Source organism: Brachyhypopomus gauderio, chromosome 18, assembly GCF_052324685.1.
Source record: "Brachyhypopomus gauderio isolate BG-103 chromosome 18, BGAUD_0.2, whole genome shotgun sequence".
Classification (NCBI taxonomy): domain Eukaryota; kingdom Metazoa; phylum Chordata; class Actinopteri; order Gymnotiformes; family Hypopomidae; genus Brachyhypopomus; species Brachyhypopomus gauderio.
The window spans coordinates 8,681,738-8,702,663 of record NC_135228.1 but is presented as its reverse complement, the minus strand read 5'-3'; the positions used below and the strand labels follow the sequence as shown (position 1 = coordinate 8,702,663).

At 38.6% G+C, this 20,926-nt stretch overlaps 2 protein-coding genes across 4 annotated transcripts in view; one reads left to right on the top strand and one right to left on the bottom strand.

Moving 5' to 3' along the window:
- Window positions 1-7,571: 7,571 nt before the first annotated feature.
- Window positions 7,572-19,106, bottom strand: sar1b (secretion associated, Ras related GTPase 1B). Of its 3 annotated transcripts, XM_076980821.1 has the most exons (8): window positions 18,996-19,106; window positions 18,506-18,747; window positions 10,927-11,002; window positions 10,575-10,694; window positions 10,082-10,147; window positions 9,880-9,983; window positions 9,208-9,339; window positions 7,572-8,975 (listed from the first exon to the last, which is right to left on the bottom strand). In XM_076980821.1, the coding sequence occupies exons 3-8, from the start codon at window positions 10,982-10,984 to the stop codon at window positions 8,859-8,861; spliced, it is 597 nt and encodes a 198-aa protein (XP_076836936.1). In that variant the 5' UTR covers window positions 10,985-11,002; window positions 18,506-18,747; window positions 18,996-19,106; the 3' UTR covers window positions 7,572-8,858. The 3 variants fall into 3 exon arrangements, with proteins under 3 accessions (XP_076836936.1, XP_076836937.1, XP_076836935.1); XM_076980822.1 differs by having other exon boundaries at window positions 9,880-9,917; window positions 18,506-19,067; XM_076980820.1 differs by having other exon boundaries at window positions 18,506-19,060.
- An 80-nt stretch (window positions 19,107-19,186) lies between these two features.
- LOC143482444 (protein transport protein Sec24A-like) overlaps window positions 19,187-20,926 on the top strand; it is a 33,386-nt gene continuing 31,646 nt past the window's right edge. Inside the window, exon 1 of the mRNA XM_076980819.1 lies at window positions 19,187-19,531. Coding sequence (XP_076836934.1) covers window positions 19,474-19,531 — 58 coding nt within the window. The 5' untranslated portion in view covers window positions 19,187-19,473. The remainder of the gene's footprint in view (window positions 19,532-20,926) is intronic.

Below are 20,926 nucleotides of genomic sequence, written 5' to 3'. Positions count from 1 at the left end.
CACTCCTAAGAACAGAGGTTCATTCCAGTGTTTTCCATCAGGTATTGAAAACATCTGTGGATGTCAACGAGCAGCAATCAAGCATGATAAGCACCAATTAGGCAGATTTAAAAGGACTGTGATACTCAGCTCCTTCTAGACATCTACTGGTGTGTTTCCAAGCATGGTGAAGGCAAGAGAATGGTCCCAGAAGACAAGAGAAGAGGTTATTGCTCTTCACAAGAATGGCAATGGATATAAAAAGATTGCGAAGTTGTTAAATATTCCAAGAGACACTATCGGAAGTATCATTCGCAAGTTCAAGTTAAAGGGCACAGTGGAAACGTTACCTGGTCGTGGCAGAAAGAAGATCCTGACCGCGACTGCTGTGCGCTACCTGAAGCGTAATGTGGAGAAAAATCCCCGCGTGACTGCTAAGGAACTGAAAAAAGAATGCCAGAATGCCATGCCAGAACGCCCAGACGCACCCCCTTGCTGACTCCAAAGAACAAGAAAAGTCGACTGCAGTATGCCAAAAGCCATGTGGACAAGCCACAAAGGTTTTGGAACAGTGTACTGTGGTCAGATGAAACTAAATTAGAACTGTTTGGGACAATGGACCAGCACTATGTTTGGAGAAGGAAGAACCAGGCTTATGAACAAAAGAACACCTTGCCTACTGTGAAGCATGGCGGGGGGTCAATTATGCTTTGGGGCTGTTTTGCTTCTAATGGTACAGGAAAGCTTCAACGTGTGCAGGGTACCATGAATTCCCTTCAGTACCAGGAGATCTTGGAGGAAAATATGATGGAGTCAGTCACAAACCTGCGGCTTGGGAGACGTTGGACCTTCCAACAGGACAATGATCCGAAGCACACATCCAAGTCCACTAGAGCATGGTTGAACATGAAAGGCTGGAACATTCTAGAGTGGCCATCGCAATCACCAGACTTAAATCCAATTGAGAACCTCTGGTGGGACCTAAAGAAGGCAGTTGCAGTGCGCAAGCCTAAGAATGTGACTGAACTGGAGGCTTTTGCCCATGAAGAATGGGCTAAGATACCCATAGGTCGCTGCAAGACACTTGTGTCAAGCTATGCTTCACGCTTGAAAGCTGTCATAACTGGAAAAGGATGTTGTACTAAGTACTAAAAAATAATGTCACTAGGGGGTTGAATAAAACTGATAATGATGTGAGCACAGTAAAGACATTTGTGGTTATTCCATCATAAATATTATGTTATGTTTGTCTAATTTATAAGTGCCTCTTTGATATAATTGTAAATAAGATGACTGAAATTATCAAAATCAATGTCAAACTGGCCAAAACACTTTATTTCAGTGGGGGTTGAATAAATTTGATCACAACTGTAGTTACGTGGTCCTTTACAATACACATCAGACATGACTAGGAGGGTTCGGGTTTGGATGAATCATTCCTCTTCCTGCCCTGATTTTAGCATTGCCACTGCCCTTCTGTGAGCCCAACATACAAACATATCTTCTGTGATCATAGCTCACTTGTGAGCTTGGCTTACAGTCCCTGACATAAGTTCTGTCGCTTATCCATGTTGTGGAGACAAAAGCTTATAACCTGACTTTAAATTCATCGATTGGTTTTAGAAATGACTCATATGAAAGCTGAAACCCTCCCAAATGAGATTTAATTTATGAAAATAAATTTGCTTTAGTGCAGAAATATTGATCATTTAATGAATACAGAAAGGTCAGATTTTGGCAAGACAAAAGTTTTGTTGCCCACAGAAAGTAAGGTGAAAAAACATCTCCAGTCTCTTCAAATCTTTTTTTAATTCTTTGTACTTGATGCGGAGACACATTAAAGGTGCCAGTCAACTCTGCAGTGGATTTGGTCTTCAGCGTTTTGATAATCAAGGCTTTGGTCGTAGGATGGATTTTTGGCATGTTGTCAGAGGTCAAGTTGCCACTAGGGTGCACACACCAGTGTATTTTAGTGCCGGTCCCAAGCCCAAATAGGTAGGGTTGCGTCAGAAGGGCATCCGGTATAAAAACTGCGCCAAAATGATGCAGATCAAAAATAGAAATTCCATACCGGATCCCAGGTTAACAACGACCGCCACTGGTGCTGTTGTCCAACAGGGCATTAGTGGAAATTAGACTACTGTTGGGACAAGGAGGAAGAGAGGGGGGGAAGAGGGTTCTGAAGCTGAAGGAGAGGAGGCAGAGCAGGAAGGTGGAGGTTAGAGTTGGTATGTTGAATGTGGGCTCCATGACAGGTAAAGGGAGAGAGCTAGCTGATGTGATGGAGAGGAGGAGGATAGATATACTGTGTGTACAGGAGACCAAGTGGAAGGGGAGCAAGGCCAGGAGCATTGGTGGTGGCTTCAAACTCTTCTATCATGGTGTTGACAGGAAGAGAAATTAAGTAGGGGTAATCCAGAACAATGAGTTTAGTAAGAGTGTAGTGGAGGTAAAGAGAGTAAGTGACAAGGTGATCTGTGTAAAGTTAGAGATTGATGGGGTGATGATGAATATCATCAGTGCTTATGCTCCTCAGGTAGGTTGTGATGTGGAGGAGAAAGAAGAATTCTGGAGAGAGTCAGATGAAGTTATTTTGCAGGTCCCTAAAGAAGAGAGTGGATATTGGAGCAGATTAAAATGGACATGTTGGTGGAGGGAACAGTGGTGATGAGGAGGTTTTGGGTAGATATGGTGTTAAAGAAAGGAATACAGGACAAATGGTAGATTTTGCTAGAAGGATAAAGATGGCTGTAGTTAACACTTACTTTAAGAAAAAGGAAGAGCACAGGGTAACGTATATGAGTGGGGGAAGATGCACACAGGTCGACTATATCCTCTGTAGGAGACGAAACCTGAAAGAGGTTAGTGATTGCAAGGTGTTACCAGGGGAGAGTGTAGCTAAACAGCATAGGATGGTGATATGTAGGATGGTTTGGAGGTGAAGAAGAGGAAGAGAGTGAGAGTGGAACCTAAGATCAGGTGGTGGAAATTAAAGGATGAGGACTGTGGTGTAAAATTCAGGGATGAGGTGAGGCAGGTACTGGGTAATGGTGGTGGAGTTCTGGATACCTGGGATGAGACTTCAAATGTAGTGAGGGATGTGGCTAGGAAGGTACTTGGTGACCTCAGATCAGAGGAAGATAGACAAGGAGTCATGGTGGTGGAATGAAGAAGTTCAGGAAAGTTTGAGAGGAAAGCGGTTGGCTAAAAAGAGGGATTTTCAGCGAGATGAAGAAAGTAGACAGAGGTACAAGGAGATGTGTCATAAGGCCAAGAGAGCAGTAGCAGAAGCTAAAGAGAATGCATATAGCAAGCTGTATGAGAAGTTGGACACTAAGGAAGGGGAAAAGGATCTGTACAGATTGGACAGACAGAGAAATCGTGATGGGCAGGATGTGCAGCAGGTTAGGATGATAAAGGATAAAGATGGAAATGTGTTGTCTGGTGAGGAGTGTGTCTTGGGAAGGTGGAAGGAGTATTTGGAGGAACTGATGAGAATGAATCAAGAGAATGAAAGGGAAAGAATGTTATAAGAGGTAGAGGTTGTGAATCAGGAAGTGCCGCAGGTGAGCAAGGAGGAAGTAAGGGCTGCAATTCGGAGAATGAAGTGTGGTAAGGCAGTTGGACCTGATGATATTCTAGTGGAGGCATGGAAATGTTTGGGAGAGACAGCAGTGGAGTTTTTGACTGGGTTATTTAACAGAATCTTGGAAGGTCAGAAGATGCCTGAGGAGTGGAGACGAAGCATAATGGTGCCGATTTTCAAGAATAAGGGCGACATTCAGAGCTGTAGTAATTACATGGGAATAAAGTTGATCAGTCACAGCCTGAAAATCTGGGAAAGAATAGTGGAAGCTAGGCTTAGAGGAGAGGTAGAGATCTGTGAGCAGCAGTATGGTTTCATGCCAGCTAAGTGCACCACAGATGCTATGTTTGCTTTGAGAGTGTTAATGGAGAAGTATACGGAAGGACAGAAGGAGTTACATTGTGTGTTTGTTGACTTAGAGAAAGCTTATGATAGAGTACCGAGACAGGAGCTGTGGTATTGTATGAGGAAGTCAGGAGTAGCAGAAAAGTATGTGAGGGTTGTGCAGGATATGTATGAGAACAGTGTGACAGCAGTGAGATGTGCGGTAGGAATGACAGTTGGGTTTAAAGTGGGGGTAGGACTACATCAGGGATCAGCCCTGAGTCCCTTCCTGTTCGCAATTGTCATGGACAGACTGATGGACGAGGTTAGGCAGGAGTCCCCTTGGACTATGATGTTTGCTGATGACATTGTGATCTGTAGTGAGAGTAGGGAGCAGGTGGAGGTGAGCTTGGAAAGATGGAGATATGCTTTGAAGAGCAGGGGAATGAAAGTGAGCAGGAGTAAAACAGAGTACATGTGTGTGAATGAGAGGGCAGGTACAGGTACAGTTACAAGGAGTTGATTTGGTGAAGGTTGACGAGTTTACCTACTTAGGGTCGAGGGTACAGAGTAATGGAGGAAGTGAAAGAGAGGTAAAGAAGAGTGCAGGCAGGGTGGTTTGAAAGGCATAAAGTGTCTGGGGTGATCTGTGATAGAAGGGTGTCAGCTAGAATGAAAGGAAAGATCTATAGGACAGTAGTGAGACCTGCTATGTTGTTTGGACTGGAGACAGTGGCACTGACAAAGAGACAGGTGAGGGAGATGGAGGTGTCTGAGATGATGTTGAGATTCTCATTTAGAGTGAGGAGGAAGGATAGGATCAGAAATTAGTATATTAGAGGATCAGCACATGTAGCATGTTTTGGAGATAAAGTTAGAGAAGCGAGATTGAGATGGTTTGGACATGTACAGAGGAGGGAGGATGGGTATATTGAGGGTCTTGAGGATGGAGCTTCCAGGCAAAAGGAGGAGAGGTAGACCTAATAGGAGGTTTATGGATGCAGTGGTAGAGGATAGGAGAGTGACTGGTGTGTCAGTGGAGGACACCCAGGACAGGGCCAGATGGAAGAGTTTGATCCGCTGTGGTGACCCCTAAATGGGAATGGTCGAAAGAAGAAGTCAGAGGTCAAGTTGCAGTGCAAGTGAAGGTCTGGGGTGCAGGAGTTCTTTTTATACACACCCACTAATTAACCAATCAATTAGTGAGCACAGGTGAGGCTGTAAACTAGGATTGGGTGCATTATATGACAAGGCGACAAAACTTTTGTCTTGCCAAAATCATACCTTTCTGTGTTTATTAAATGATCAATATTTCTGCAGTAAAGCAAATTTATTTTCGTAAATTAAATCTCATTTGGGAGGGTTTCAGCTTTCATATGAGTCATTTCTAAAACCAATCGATGAATTTAAAGTCAGGTTATAAGCTTTTGTTTCCACAACATGGATAAGCGACAAAACTTATGTCAGGGACTGTATAGTAACACTACAAAGAACAACATAATTGCCCTTATTGGTACTTTAGTGCTTTTTTCGACACCATAGATTATTGGGAAAACCATCAGCAGCATGGTCTCACCTGAAAGCTCTTGTTATTTAAGGCTATGACCTTGTATCTGTGTCAGCCATGTGGGTGAACATCTCTTACAGTGTCCATGTTTGACTCAGTAGGTTTGGTTTTTTGTCATGCTTTGTACCCCTTCATTTGTAGCATTAGGAATAATGAGCGACAATACATTTAAAAGAACTTTCAGCAGATACAACACAACCTCACACACAAGTGTGCAACAGATCAAGGCTGATCTCAAAAACATCTATAGAACAAAGATCATCTTTAAATGGCAGATCAGAGTATTACACTGAACCTTTTCTCTCCAAAATGATTTTAACACTGCAATTACTTTAGGAAGTGGGGTCCCGTTAAGTTGTTACCTTGATACTCAAGCATACTGTATTGCTTCCACATGCTTGGTAGAGTTGTGCTGAACTTTAAAATGTGATAAAATTAACTGGGTGGAGCACCTGTACAAATACTCTATAACTATTAATTATTGGAGACATGGATGCTTGTCTGCATGTCTGCGTAGCCAGGGAAATAGACATAGTGTTAATATGGTCAACCTTGAATGACATGTTACAGCAATTAGCAGATGGACAGTTTAGCCTGTTTGTCTGCTGCCTGGCATCTGTCTTGCCCATCACTTGGGCAATCAGCACTTCAGTAAAGACAGCTATCTGTACACTATATCGTCACATTGCATTGGAATGGGATTAGATATTGCCTTTGCCAACAAGTCTATATTATTACTCTTAGTAATCTCCGAAAAGTCGACATCATTAGCTTCTACATGAACAAGTGAGAGAACCTACACTTGCCTGAAAATTTAAGATTACCTGCAATGTCCAGCACCCTGGCATCCAGCGAACTACTGCTGCTGTCCCTAGCTAGCTTCATGTCACAGCATGTCCTATAACCAGATCTCTTTCAACAGGTTTCTCAGCAGCTTCGATGTTAAACCCGTTAGCCATGCAAATGGAAGGGGTGTGGTGCTCTCGTGGGAAAGCCAAATGATGTCTATTTATCTATCTGGATGGCTACCTATTGCTGTGATGTCACCCACTCACCCTGCTGCAAGAGCTATTATGCCAAATTGGAGGGCAATTTACTTAAGGCATCAAGAACTTGAAAGAAGAAAGGAAATGTGTGAATTCTTTGAAATCATGATGCACGTTTACCTATTCAGAGTGGACACACTCACCTATAAACAATCTGACAACTGTTCAGACAAGATCCTACAAATAAAACAGTGACATACTTAAAACTTCAGAATTCTCAAGGATGACGCAGGATGACGATTAAACATCCTTGTTTAAGTATCCTCCATTATAGACGAGCTAAAAACATCATACGTGCTCATCAAGAGTAACATAAATGGCCATTCAGATGTGCTACATGCACATTTATTAACACAACTGCTAAAATAGCTGGCATAAATAGATCAAATGTTATCAATTCCTCCTCCTGCATTAATGCAGGAGGAGTCTACTGCAGTCTTATTTACATTTATGGCATTTGGCAGACGCCCTTATCCAGAGCGACTTACATTTTTCATCTCATTTTTATACAAGTGAGCAGTTGAGGGTTAAGGGCCTTGCTCAGGGGCACCTCAGTCATGGCCTCAGGTCTGGGAATCGAACCCACGACCCTCCGGTCACAAGATCAGTTCCCTAACCACTAGGCCATGACTGCCCTTCCAAGAAATGTCATTAGCTTTACATTAAAGAAATTAGGAAAAGACATGCTGTTTGGCTTATTGAACACCTTCAGACCATTAAGAATGTCATTTCCATTTCTAGCATTTTAATACTAATGGACATTGTATTAATGACATTTGCATTGCCAGTTGCTGATATGGTAAATAAAGTAAGAAAATGAACTGATCTACACTCTTGCAACTTTAGAGTTCCATGAAATGAAGGTAGTAATGTTTTCTAATATTAACAGGAATATTAACTCCTAAAACAAATAATTTGCGTGCTTAGCAGATGAAAGACCTCTCTGAAATGTACCTAGCAATTTCAACTATGTAGCTCTCCATCTAAAAATACTTGAAAATAACTAGTACCTACTTATTTTCAGTTAAAACATTATTTGCCTTAAGAATAAACTATTAAAAGCTTTGGATCCTGTTTTAATTGCAAACATTTATTACAATTTATGACTCAAACACTTGTCCCTTATGTGGAACAGCTCATGGAATGATAGATATTATACAAAGGAACAGGATAAAAATTTATTTTGCATAAATTGCTAAATCAAAGAAAAAGATCTAGAACTGTTCTCAACTGTTTATTCATGTTAATTTGGTCTCCCTTGTTTTGGATTTTTTCACATATTTGTGCTCATTAAAAATCAAGAAACAAGGCATGCATAATAGTTGTTTGTTTCTGTAATGTACAATGATCAAATCAAGAACCACTTTAAACACCTCTTATAAAAATTGATATACAGGTCATACTGCCAGTTGACTTGGTGTTACACTTTCCTAAATGGTCACATTTTGCTTTCTGACACCTAATGTAAATCTGTTTTTGACCTACAAAATGGTGTTTATATATCATAATCTTAATTATCTTCATCTTCTTCCAAACTCAAAATGTTACATTTTCACATTATGAGCTTGTGTAAGAAAAAAAGAAAGGGAAAAAATAACCCTTGTTGGCTACCTCCTACCTCCGCTTTCAGAAAATAAAGGTCATAAAGGTCAGACAATTTTTGCAATCGTTGCTCTTCCACCAAATAGCTTGCAGCCCACCTTTCTCTTCTTAGGTCTCAACCTGAACCAAAAAATAAACATCATTCAACTCCATTGAAGAAGCTTTGGGAATGAACATCTGAGTGGACTCTATGATCGGCCCCACGTCCTACAAGGGTTAGCCAGGCAGAAAAAATTTTCAAAATTACTTTGATGCCAAAGTGACACGGTATATGGAAAATGCTTAAGGTCATCAGACGTCATAAGCCAAGACTGTGTTCACATACATATGATGTTCAGAGATGCAGATAATATTAAAAGAACATTGAAAGAAGAAACCGGGAAACATAATAGCCATAATGAAACAATGCTGACAAGTCATTTATATTTAGTTTGAAACTGGGGCTGCCAATATCACAACATTCATTCATATTTTTCCACACATCACAGAGGATAAAGAACGTCAAATGAAATGTAAAATTAATGAAGTGTGTCATGAGTTTGGACTGAACTCAGCATTACTGGTATATTATTATTTTAGAAAAGGTGTATTTGAAAACAAATTAAATGTCCACCAAATGAAAATCTATTTGAATCAAGTTGTACTGGGTTGCTGCCGTCACTTGTCTTTTGAAGAGCAAAGGCTTTAGAACCGAACACAGGGCTGTGTGGTGTTGGTTAGCTGAATCCTAGTACACCGACTTGTAGCAGGCCCCCTAGTCAATGTACTGGGAAAGCCAGCGGAAACCCTCGCCGTAGCCCTGTCTCTTTAGCACACTGCACATAAACACTTCCAGTGGTCTCGTGTTCAGTTCCTTCAGGGGAACATTGCCCTGGTGAGACAATAACAAAGTGCGGAGGTGTACATATTTATTTATACATTTCTTATCTTTATATACATTATAGATATAGGTACTCCATGCTTAGACAGTATGTTACTTGACAGTAAATAAGCCACATACACCTTAATCATCTAACCCTAAAAGAGTTTAAAAACATGAAGTTCTTAAAACACCTAAAAACATTTAAATGTGTTTAAAACATTTTCAGAATGCGTAACCTTACCTTGCCTGTGGTCTGGCCATACAATCCAAACAGTTCACGCAGTTTCTCCTCACTAATTGCCTCTGGCTTATCAATCTTGTTGCCAAGGATCAAAATAGGCACATTTCCAATAGTTTCATCTGTCATTAGTGCCTGTTATAGGTATTTGCAATAAAACAAAAACATTATTGCAACATGCTGCATGACTGGGAGAATTACAATTAAAGTCTCTATTGAAGAGTCACTGTATTAAATCAAAGTATCGTTTATAAGGCCATTTAAAATAAGTCTTTGGACTGTCTAGTTTACAACAACTAGTGTAAGACCAGGTTTGTTTTAGTTTTGAAGGGTGGTTTACATAGTTCCTTCACTATAAGCACTAGCAAACACAAGAATGTATATAATGGATGTCAAATAAAACATCTTACAATACTACTAGAAGCCTTAAGAAACAGATGTTTGAATTGTTTCAACTTTAGAGAAATTGTTTTATACAGTCACTATCACTTGTGAAAAGTATCCCCTAAAGTACACTCACATTTCACCGAGGTGAGTAAACATCTAGTTTTCAAATGCTATTAAGACGTTTTGCATTAAAGAAACCAACATGCAGTAAATGACTGACAACAGACAATGACAATATAATGATCATGTTAAAAATCACCAAAACAATAAAAAACCTGACACACTCACATCAAGTTCCGTTTTGGATTCGGCCAGTCTAGAGTGGTCTACACAGTCAACAAGAAAAACAATGCCGTTGATGGCTGGGAGGTAGTTTTTCCACACTCTTCGTGCTAGGAGTCAAATATAGTAAGTAAGCAGTAAAACAAGATATTATATATATATATATATATATATATATAAAAGTAATATAAAAATTGTTTTTATCTACCCTGTGCGTGTCCTCCAAGGTCAAAGGTGGTGAAGGTCATGCCAGCAATTGTCAGCTCTTCTGAAGCTAGGAATCAAACACACAGTTGTGACATGATCATCTCACACACCACTTTTATCTAACCTTGTCTTCCGAAAGTCAATCTAGTCTTTAATGAGGAGTAGGTCCTCCTTGCATGTAGTAAAATGCCTCACCTTAATTTATTTGCACAAAAGACTGCTACAACAAATACGCTATTATCAATACTTAAAGGCAATACATGAATTTCAGGTACAAGGTTTGTTTATAACATTTTCTGCTCAGTCCTAAAAGGGTTTTTTTCTTGTTATTGCATGCAATTGTTTTCATTGATGATGAAATGTAAATGTGGCTACATATGCTATATGTATGGTTTGAAGAATTCATACACAAGTGAAACTATGCAGTAAAATTAAAATTAATTAATTTACTTCAAATTGTGTGGTTATATGAAGTTATCAAGATGTGGACTTACTTGGATGCAAGGTTGGTACATGCTGACCCAGTCTGTCGTCTTTAAGCATATGCAGTAACGTTGTCTTGCCAGCATTGTCCAGGCCAAGAAATACTAATTTGCCTGATTTCTTATACAGCCCTGAAATAGTTACGACACTTTTAAGTAACATTCTCTAGATCAAATTATCTCCATAGAAGCCACGAGATCATCCCAGTATATTACAGGTCAGGCAGCCAGCCAGGCTATAAACCACACAAACCAGACAAGACTGTTGATTTGTATTTAGCTGTTCTTGTTATCCAACTGTGTATTTCAGGCATTAAAAGTATTGAAACTTTGTTTAAGTGTATTGAAATTTTTGTGGACTTACCTAGAAACTGCAGTACACTACTGAAACCACTATAAATCCAATCAAATATGAAGGACATATCCAAATCTCGTGAAATCTAAAGGAAAATAAACAAAAACAATTATATACTTATAAATAACTACACATACAGGAGAACAATTAAAGGTGGACCCACACTACATGAAATATTTGGAAAGGTTTGGGACAGACTTGACTGTTTACACATACTTCCTGTCAAGTAATTTCACCACCATCTTAGTAGTAAGAAAATGAAGAAAAAAAGCTCATCCAAAATGAGGGGGAAAATCTTTGTGGTAAATGAGAATGAGTGGGAGTAGTACTGTTTGAAACGCCACTGCCCACCCAGGAAGCATTCTAAAAAGTCACAGAAATAAACACCGATACGCATTTACCATAATTTATTATGTATCCTCCTGCCATCTCAGGGCACTTTTTTAGACATATTTCATCCCACTTCACATTTCAGATTCATTTTAAAGTGAATTACTTGCACCAACAATACATACATGTTTTATATTAAAAATGTGTAGAACAATCTCGGATCTCTTCCTAATGGGGTAGGCTTTCATTTGACCTAGAGTATAGCATAAAGAAATATGGCCCTAAAGTGGAAGATATCCATTTTTTCCATATCTCATATGAAAACATACTTTTACTCATGTAGACCAACTCTTTTGGTGTTTAAAATACATTATCCAAGTGTTATGTTCACAAATGTAGCAAAATATAATGAAATAATGAAATAGTATAGAAACGTATTAATAAAAAGACATTTTGTCCATTAGTCCTGACTCTTGGGTTACAAACAATTTCACAAATTTTGCACAGAAGCAGCATTTATCCAAGTAGCTAGCTACCTGATAGAAGAACTCAAAGTGGATAAATATGACCATAGCCATGGCCGGAGTGGGCCCCCTTTTCAGCCCTGGAGTTTCATGCCCAAATCCGACCCAAAATTATTTTTCCCTTCCAATCGGCCCAAACTAGAGATTGACATGAGCCGGCCCATCGGGAATCCTCCCGAATCTCCTGATTAGCCACTCCAGCTCTGACCATAACTATGCAAGTCCACCATCTTTGCAATATTGCAAAATGGCATTAATTTAAGAACATTGATTTATCCATCAAACCCTTACTTCCATATTCTTCTTTTTCACAGGAATCAAACTCCTTGACATTAAAACATTATCTTCATCAGATCTCACTGTTTAATCTAGTTAGCTAGATCTAAATAGGGATTAAAAGGGCAGACTCCACAGATTCAGGAAACTTTGGAACCATATTTCTATGCTGCATTATCATAAATAGGCTATATTATTAAAAAGAGTGAAACATTGAATTGAAAATGAAATGAATATGATGCGCAACAACATGAATGGACCAACAGGTTAATAAAATTTATATAATACGTTGGTGACAAATTACAACAAGCAGGAAAACACACTGAAGGTTTTATTATGTGAAAAGAACTTAGCTAGCTGACATGTAACTAGAAATAAGCCATTCTGTGTTTTTCCTTACATAGTGCTTAAAGAATGTTGAATGGCAACATGAGATCAAAGAAAACAATTAAAGATAAGGTAAGAACGATTTTTTGATTCTCCTGCCTGCTACAACAGGGCAGAGCACTCTTTCCGACAAATATGAAGTTACCAAAGCATGTCATCTATTAACGCTCCCCTCCAAAATAAAAAATGCTTTCAGTTCCATTCTTACATTAACACTATCCATGTTACTTTACGTTATGAGCTTTTTAACATTCTCCAATTTGAAATGCATTTTCTCTTGAACAATGAATTACTAATACCACCGAACATACCAGACAGCTGCATGGGGATGGGGATAGAGGTAACTTAATCCAAATCTAAATCCTGTACTTATGAAACTAGAGTTTTAAAGGAGCACCATTTACAAGATTTATTTAGATTAACACATATACAGCATTCTAGAATCATGAACAAAATTGATGGCTTGCATATTTGAATATTAGAGTTAAAAAGAGAAAATGTTTCCCCTTTTGCCTAAAAAAAAAACAAAAAAAAACAATAAAGATCCATGAGTGTAAATATCTTGTTTTTATATTATACTGATTATCAAAAAAAAGTTGTCAGTTGCCGCTCTGCATGACATTAGAGGGTTTTCCATCCACTGAGTTTTTGCGCATTTTGAAAATGCGCATGAAAAAAGCTGGATGGAAAAAGTCCAAAATTCAAAAAAAGCCCCAAATATCGCAAAAAGATTTTTACGCTAGGAGGAAGTGGAAAAATTAGACTATTGCATCGCTAAAATTCGGAAAAACTGGATGGAAAAGGGTTTTTCGCATAAACGATGGTAGGGATGTCCCGATCCAGCTTTTTGAACTTACGATCCGATACCGATATTTATTTGCACTTCCGATCCGATACCGATATCGGCCGATACCGGCCTATCCGAGCATGTATTAAAGTTTAAAGTTATTTAGCCAACTTATTTTATTGTCAAACTCATGTTGAAAAGCGTTTTACTCTTGATAACAAGTAGCCAGCTGAATTAGGTGTGTTTGAATAATACACAATGGTTGGTAAGGAGAAACTGACCTGTTTATTTAGCAATTAATAAACTCAAAATAGACAAAATATTAAATAACAAACAGAAATAGCATCAGTAAACCAAGGATTAAAAAGCCACAAGTGCAAATAATATTGTAAATTATATTTAAAAAAAACACACAACCTGAGTGGAAAATAGTCTATTATTAACATTAACATTTATCAGTGCTCTTGAACAAGTGTAAACCAAAGCTTAAAAAAAAATCTGTGCACATATCATAAACTAATTAAAAGCAAAATGCCTTCTACTCCACACTTTGCTGCTCCATCCCCATCTATACACTCCCTTCAATTCAAACGTTTCTGCCAGTGTTAGTTGTGTAGGACCTTTCTTTTTGTCTTCGGTTTTCATTAGAAACTCGTCATGTTGTTTATGGTGGTATTTCGCTAAATGCTTGATTAGATTGGTGGTATTAAAAGTTCTTACAGCTTTACCACAACGCTTGACTTTACTGTGGCATATGTTGCACTCTACCTCTTCGTCTTTGTCATCCTTTAAGGTAAAATAATCCCACACAACTGACCGATAACTTCAAATTTACACGGCGGTCCGAGATGCCACGGAGCTAAATTGGGGCAGAAACTACGCTCGTGTGCAGAAGGTGTGCTGGAAAATGCGGACCGGATTTTACTCTCACTAGCAAAAACTGGAATGGATTATCTAAATGGGTGCACAGGAAAACCGGGATCGGACTTTAAAAAACTGGATCGGGAGTCTGGACCGGCATTTTCTCGTGTCTGCCAATCCGATACCGATACGCATTTTTTGCTAATATCGGCGGCCGATCCGATCCAAATATCGGATCGGGACAACCCTAAACGATGACGTATCATGACGAAGAGCAAACATGATCGCGATGTAAAGATGGCAAATGCATACAAAAACAGTTCTGGAGAGAGCAAAAATTGAATTTAACTTCTCCATGTACAGAAAGGAAAAGAAAAAAATGGTTCAAAACCTCAAAGTGCAAAAATGCGTAACTGCCAGATGGACGTAAAACCATTATTGTTTGGCGTCCTCTCACGTGATCTAAAGTTTATTCGCATAACTGTAATGAATGGAAACAAGGCTTAATTCGCATTTTTTTCTGCCGAAACTTGGAAATTGCGCATTATTTTTTCGAAAGGTTTGGATGGAAACCCAGCTATTGACAACTGACAATAAATCAGCAAATATAGCTGCAAGCGGCGATGGGGGATTCATACACGAAAAGGCAAAAAAGCCTAAAGGCCTCAAAAATAAAAAAAAGCCCAAAGGGTCTTTTAGACCTACAAGTGAAATAAAGCTAATTCAGTGCAAATAATTGACATAAATGAACGTGCAAAACATTTTTCAATTGAGGCACCAAAGGCCCAAAATGTCAAAACAAATTGCACTGGCAAAATGATTAAGATCATAGAAGTTAATTACATGCTGTGATTAGCTTTGTGTACATGTGTTTTTTCATGTGTGCATTTGTTTATTTTTTTGTGGCATCAAACCAAATGTGAATTTAAGACAAGGTGCAGAGTTTAGCAGCTCAGACTGATTTGATGAGCTAAACCTTTCCAAATTACAGAAAGACTATTGTCGTCAGTAATTACAATAATCTAATGCAAATTCTGATTCATGTTGCAGTACAAGAACAAAATGTTGCTTGCTGAAATATAGGGTAAATGCCCCTACTAAGCTCACTTACCTATAAAGCACACTTGTAACTTTGAACACAAATTATGCTAATATGCAAACAAGTTATTATCGTGCTTCATAACTAAATAAATACACATACTGTTGTTTTTTTAATATTCCATGCATCTTAAAGCCAAACATACTGCTGCATATTCTGAAAACATCCTGTCAATGTTCCTCTTCCCGAAGGCCATTTTGAAATCCACATGAAAACTTTGATCTGGAGAGACCACTCAGATTTAGAAAATTATGGTAAACGCCCCCATTAAGCTCACCCAAATCTAAAATGACATATTTAAAGCAAAAGTCATGTCAAGTTAAAATGAAATATTCATTTCTCATGTAACAAAGTTATTAAAGTTTAAAAGTCAAAAGTCTGAAGTGTGCTTAATGGGTACATTCTGTACTCTTTAAGATCACCCTCATTCCAATTAAGCTCACAAGAATATTTTACATTTAAAATTATTGTTAATGTAGATAATTTCAATAATTTTTCATTTTAAATTGAATTTAGACATGGAAAGTCTGTAAAAATAAGATATTGCTAATAATTTTAGCATAATTTACACAGAAAACTGACGATGATTGGTTTTAGACTATTAATGAACTATTCACATTGGCAGTCTATGCAAGTAAAGGGAGCAGCCTGAGCTTAATGGGGACAGCAATACTTTAGTGGACTATATTGGACAATAATGGACTTTAACATCAGTATTCTGTCACAAAAACGTTCTTTACCGTGTACTGTATAATCATATACTATTTGTAGTGAAGATAGAAATCCTGATTTGTTTATACTTAAGCTTTTCTCCAATGTGCTCACACTGATGCACTCCAGTTTTTATGCTGCTGTACCATTTCTCAAGTGCAATCATGGTGGCAGAGTAACAGCATCAGAATAGACCCAGCAAAGCTGGAGACCGAACTACACGAGAGAAGGAGGTACTACATACACATCCTATACTGTAGGGTTTACAGGGTAACACCTACAGTATAGGATTTAATTGACTGCCTTATTTAAAGCATATGCAGTACCTAACATTTTTGGTAAGCAAGCCAAACCACGTGAGCAAAACTGACCAGCTGGGCGACAAGTGTATGCCAGTTGGCTCAAGCGACAAAAAGGTAGAGCAGTGTTTCTTTACTTTTAAAGAAACATTAAGATTTTAAATATGTAACAAACAAAATAGATTAAATACATGACTCACAAAAAACCTTAAAGGCATGGTGTGGCACTGTTGGGTTGTGAATAAAGAAGTTAATAAAGAAACTAACAAATTGTTAATCAACAGAATCTTCAATAAAAAATTAGGTACTTCACACAATTTTATAAACAAAACATAGTCTAGTTATAAGGTAGCTAAGCCTTGATAAAAAGTTTCGCTGTGATGGGGAATCTCTTCATCACCTTCTTACATATTTGCTATTTTGGCAGTTTAGTATCATGCAGGCACAATTAGACCGTTACATCACACAAGACCAGTCATAATACCTGCAAGAAAACTATAAAATTGTATAAACTACATATTTTCTCAGCAATTAAGTAATATAATTCAAAATCTAAACCTTAAACCTCCTCAGCAGAGCGCCACCATTTTTGGTCACATTAATACTGATCAGCAGCACAACTGAAATTAGCAGGACAACCTATGATTCTGATTACACAAGCAGACCAGCATTGGTTTTAAAGTATAGGAACAGCAAAGGTCATATAGCAACACACGGGTCGCTCTTCCCCCTGAACTCTCTAAATAGACTATTCCAGAGGAAATTTTAAAAACATTATAATTATATTAAATATATAAGTTAAAAATAATATAATTTAATATTAATATATAATACACTTTAATATATTAAATAATTTAATATTATTTTTTAAAGGTATTGGAATGTATAACATTAAAAACTGTGGTTTTCCTAAGGAACTCATAGATGCCGCTTTTGCTCATGTTTTACCTATTCAGAGAGTGGACGCACTGACCTATAAACAATCTACTGAGACAACAAGAATTCCTTTGGAGCTGACTTATTATCGTACTAATAAAACAGTGGCTAATATTATACTTCAACACTTCAGGACACTCAAGGATGATGTACAGACTCCACTAATTTCTTATAGATAACAACATTAAAGACATGCTCATCAAGAATGATTTAATTAACCATTCATATTCCAACTGTGGTACTATAGTTTGCAACCGATCTAGGTGTGCTAAAGTGTTTACCTTAGAATTTGTAATAAAGCAATAATTTCATTTTGGTTTTATGTACTTTTTATAAAAATAAAAAATAAAAGTCCATGTAAATATAAAGAATCAGGCCAACATGCTTCATTTTCTGCAAATACATGAGCCTGTGTAATCACTAGCTTCAGCTTGATATGATGCCAAACACACCTCATCAACACCATGCCAAACTCCTGCAGATTTTGACAACAGTTTAGAGTTCTAATCAGCAGCTCTTATTTTTAAACTTCATATAAAGGAATACATCAAGTTATGTGCAACATAGTTCAAAGATATTAAACATGAAAATTTTTAACACAGAAGCATTAGGTTTAAACTGTTTCATGCAAAGTTGAAAGCTCGAGGCTTTAATATTCACGTAATGCAATTTCAAAACATTTTGACAAGGGTAGATACTGCATAGCATGAACAGATTGAGCAGAACATTAGAACTATTGACCCAAGCGGCTTGCTGCCTAACCACGTCAAAGATAAAGACAACTTGTCTCCACTGACACAGAAGTACTTAAAAGAATGAATCATGACGGACCTTAAACCTCTATATATCTACAGCTACGTGTCACTTAGCGAGGCATGTGAACGCCACCTAGCTATCTAGACAATGATCCAACAACGGATGTTGTGCACACAGCACCCAATCCTGGCTGGCCAAGTGATCACACAAACTGATGTAGCAGCATTCACACGAAACTACATCTGAACGGGGGAACTAATATATATTATATTATATATATATTTATAAACATACTAAAGACAAATGTACAAATCCACAGCTTTAATAACTTAATACCGGCTTACGAACTAGCTAGGTTAGCTAAGCTAGCTATCTATATAGCTATCTAGCAAGCTTAGCGCTGAGGAGCTAGGTAACTACATAGAGCAATTAAATTTATAAAATATATATTTATTATATTAACAAGTGCCCATTGTAGCCAGATTCGCCCCAAAATTTGCTCACCGACTAGCCAAGTGAGCTACTGCAGGCTATCGTTGAAGTTAGCTAGTTAGCTAGCTGAGGAACAATTCTTGCCGTCCCAAATGTGAATGAAGTATCAGTCGGATTCATGACAACATACCTCTTATCTATACACAGACGGAACGGACGTCCTGAACGTGCTTTTGGACACAGCTGAGATGTGCTTCCTGGAGACCCGAGAGACCTTGGTGGACGTCTTCTCTCCCGTCTTCGTGTTTCACTCAGAGCCACGACACACAGCAATGGCCGACCGTCTCTCCCCGATCCTGCCCCGCCACTTCCTGCTTCTGTCACCAAATAATCCTTCCGGCGAAGACACCGTCGTCGATCACAGGACGATAACTTTGAACAGAATATCGCTTTTAATATGTAACGGCAAAAATACAAACGCGGGCATAATAGACGCGACTTTAGTTTTCGAGCGGGACCATATGCGTCATTACTGTCGATCTGTTGTTATTATGTGAATACGCCTGCAATTTGTAGTGATGTGTGTTAAATATATTTCAGGAATTCAGAACAAAAAAACAAAGGCTTTGTAGCAATATTCACTGTATCCGATAAAATGTTTGTTATAGTAAAACAATTACAGATTTACGTTCACCAGACGCGCACCGACGTGCTCGAATCTCGACACTTCAGCACATTTTAAGCTTTCCAGTACGCTCGCAAATGTCGAGCACAGGAAATGCCACGTGTACTCACTGCGCATGCTCGGGAGCGCGTGCGTCCCCCCCCTCTCTCCGCAGACGTGTTTGACGAGCTGACGTGTTACTCACCGCGCATGCTCGGAGCGCCTGCGTCCCTCCGGTGGTTCGGAGACATGTTTGACGACCTGACAGCTCCGTGTGAGGAACGACCAGCTCGGCCAAGTTAAGTTAAGTCAAGTCAAGTCAAGAGGATTTTAGCCATCGCCCTGGAACAGTGGCGACAAAAATACCGTATCGAGGGACGTTTTTATTACAATTTGAACGTAGTACGTTTGCGAGTTTCGCCAGGTTGCTGGTTAGACGTCCATGTAGGTTCGCTCGCTAACGTTATTCGCTAACGAAGCGCCTCAGATCCAACATGTCCAGCGGCGGTTTCGGCTCCCAGAACGGGACCGGAGGAGGGACGTACGCTAACGGTGAGTTTACTGCCACGACGGACCCACGTACGCGCGACTACCCCAGCGTGGCCTCGCTACGTTCACGTTAGCGGGTTAAATGCGGTTTCGCGGACGGTCTGGTGTCGGGTAACGTCTCTAGATGTTGGCTAACTGACTCGGTGATGTGAAAGTTGGCTAGCTAGCCGTTTAGCCAACACTTGTAGCAGGTTAGACGGCTCTCACACCCTCGCTTGGTTAGCCTGTTAGCCCTGCTAGCTCTGTTAGCCTCGCCCAGCAGCTAACATCAGCTAGCTAGCTAGAGAGCACAATATATGGATGACTATTAAAAATGTGATTAATAAACTAAGGTACAGCTGTTACATCAGTTTGTGCTGTTTCTCGGTGTGATTGTAGCTAGTTGACGTAAAGCCCAACGGTTAAAGTGGTGTTATTGAGGTCGGAGTGGTTAACTCGAGCTTACACAGCTAACTTTGCTCTGACGCGATTTAGGCTCTTCACCAGTTAACCTACATGGCCAACATTTTTACTGGCTTGAAAACTTAAAATTGATTTTTGTTATTAGATAGCTAGATATATTAATAGCTAGATAATGTATAATACAAATGTAGCATCATTATATAAAAGTACGGCCCGCTGCCAAAACTTGGATTGTGGTGATTTCTGTCATTATTAAAAGCATAAAACTCACGTTTTTCAAAGTCGCTATTTTCTCTGGTGGTCACGCGGTTGTCCCCCTTTTTTCGTCAAAGTGGCTTTTAATGCACTTATACTTTCGCTAAAATCAGACAGGTTTTATGCTTTTTAAAAATATATAGCGTAGCTCATGGTGCTGAAGTCAAAATAAGAAAACCATAAACTTGATTTTTAAATTCTGATTTAAATACTGATTCGATGCGGTCATTTTGAACTAGCCATTTAAAGAAAATCAAGTGATGTTCAAACTTGTGGTCTAGCCTGTGATTGTTTTTGGCACGTATGGTTGTACATGTGGCACTCAAGACTTCACTTTTGTACTCCAATATTACAAACGTTCTGTCTCTCTCCAGTGGCCCAGTGAATAATATTTTTATCTGTTTAAAAATCTGTTTTCCTTGTCAATTTCATTGGTTTGTCTATTTATTATTGTCTAATTATTAATTACCGGTAATGTATTTAGTATAGGTGTAGGATTTTAAACTCTTGGTTCAATCTTATCAACATTAAACATCTACTTGCCAAATTGTTTACTATTGCAAAACACAGATCAGATATGGCACGGGTTTTCCTTAGAAGAAGCAACAATGTAGCATTTTTCTCTTCAAAATAAAAACATTTAATATTTTCTCACTGTGGTTAGATCTGACTGTATGTTACTGCATTTTACTGTTTCAGTACTTTGTAAAGCACTTCTGTATATGAAAGATGACTGACATG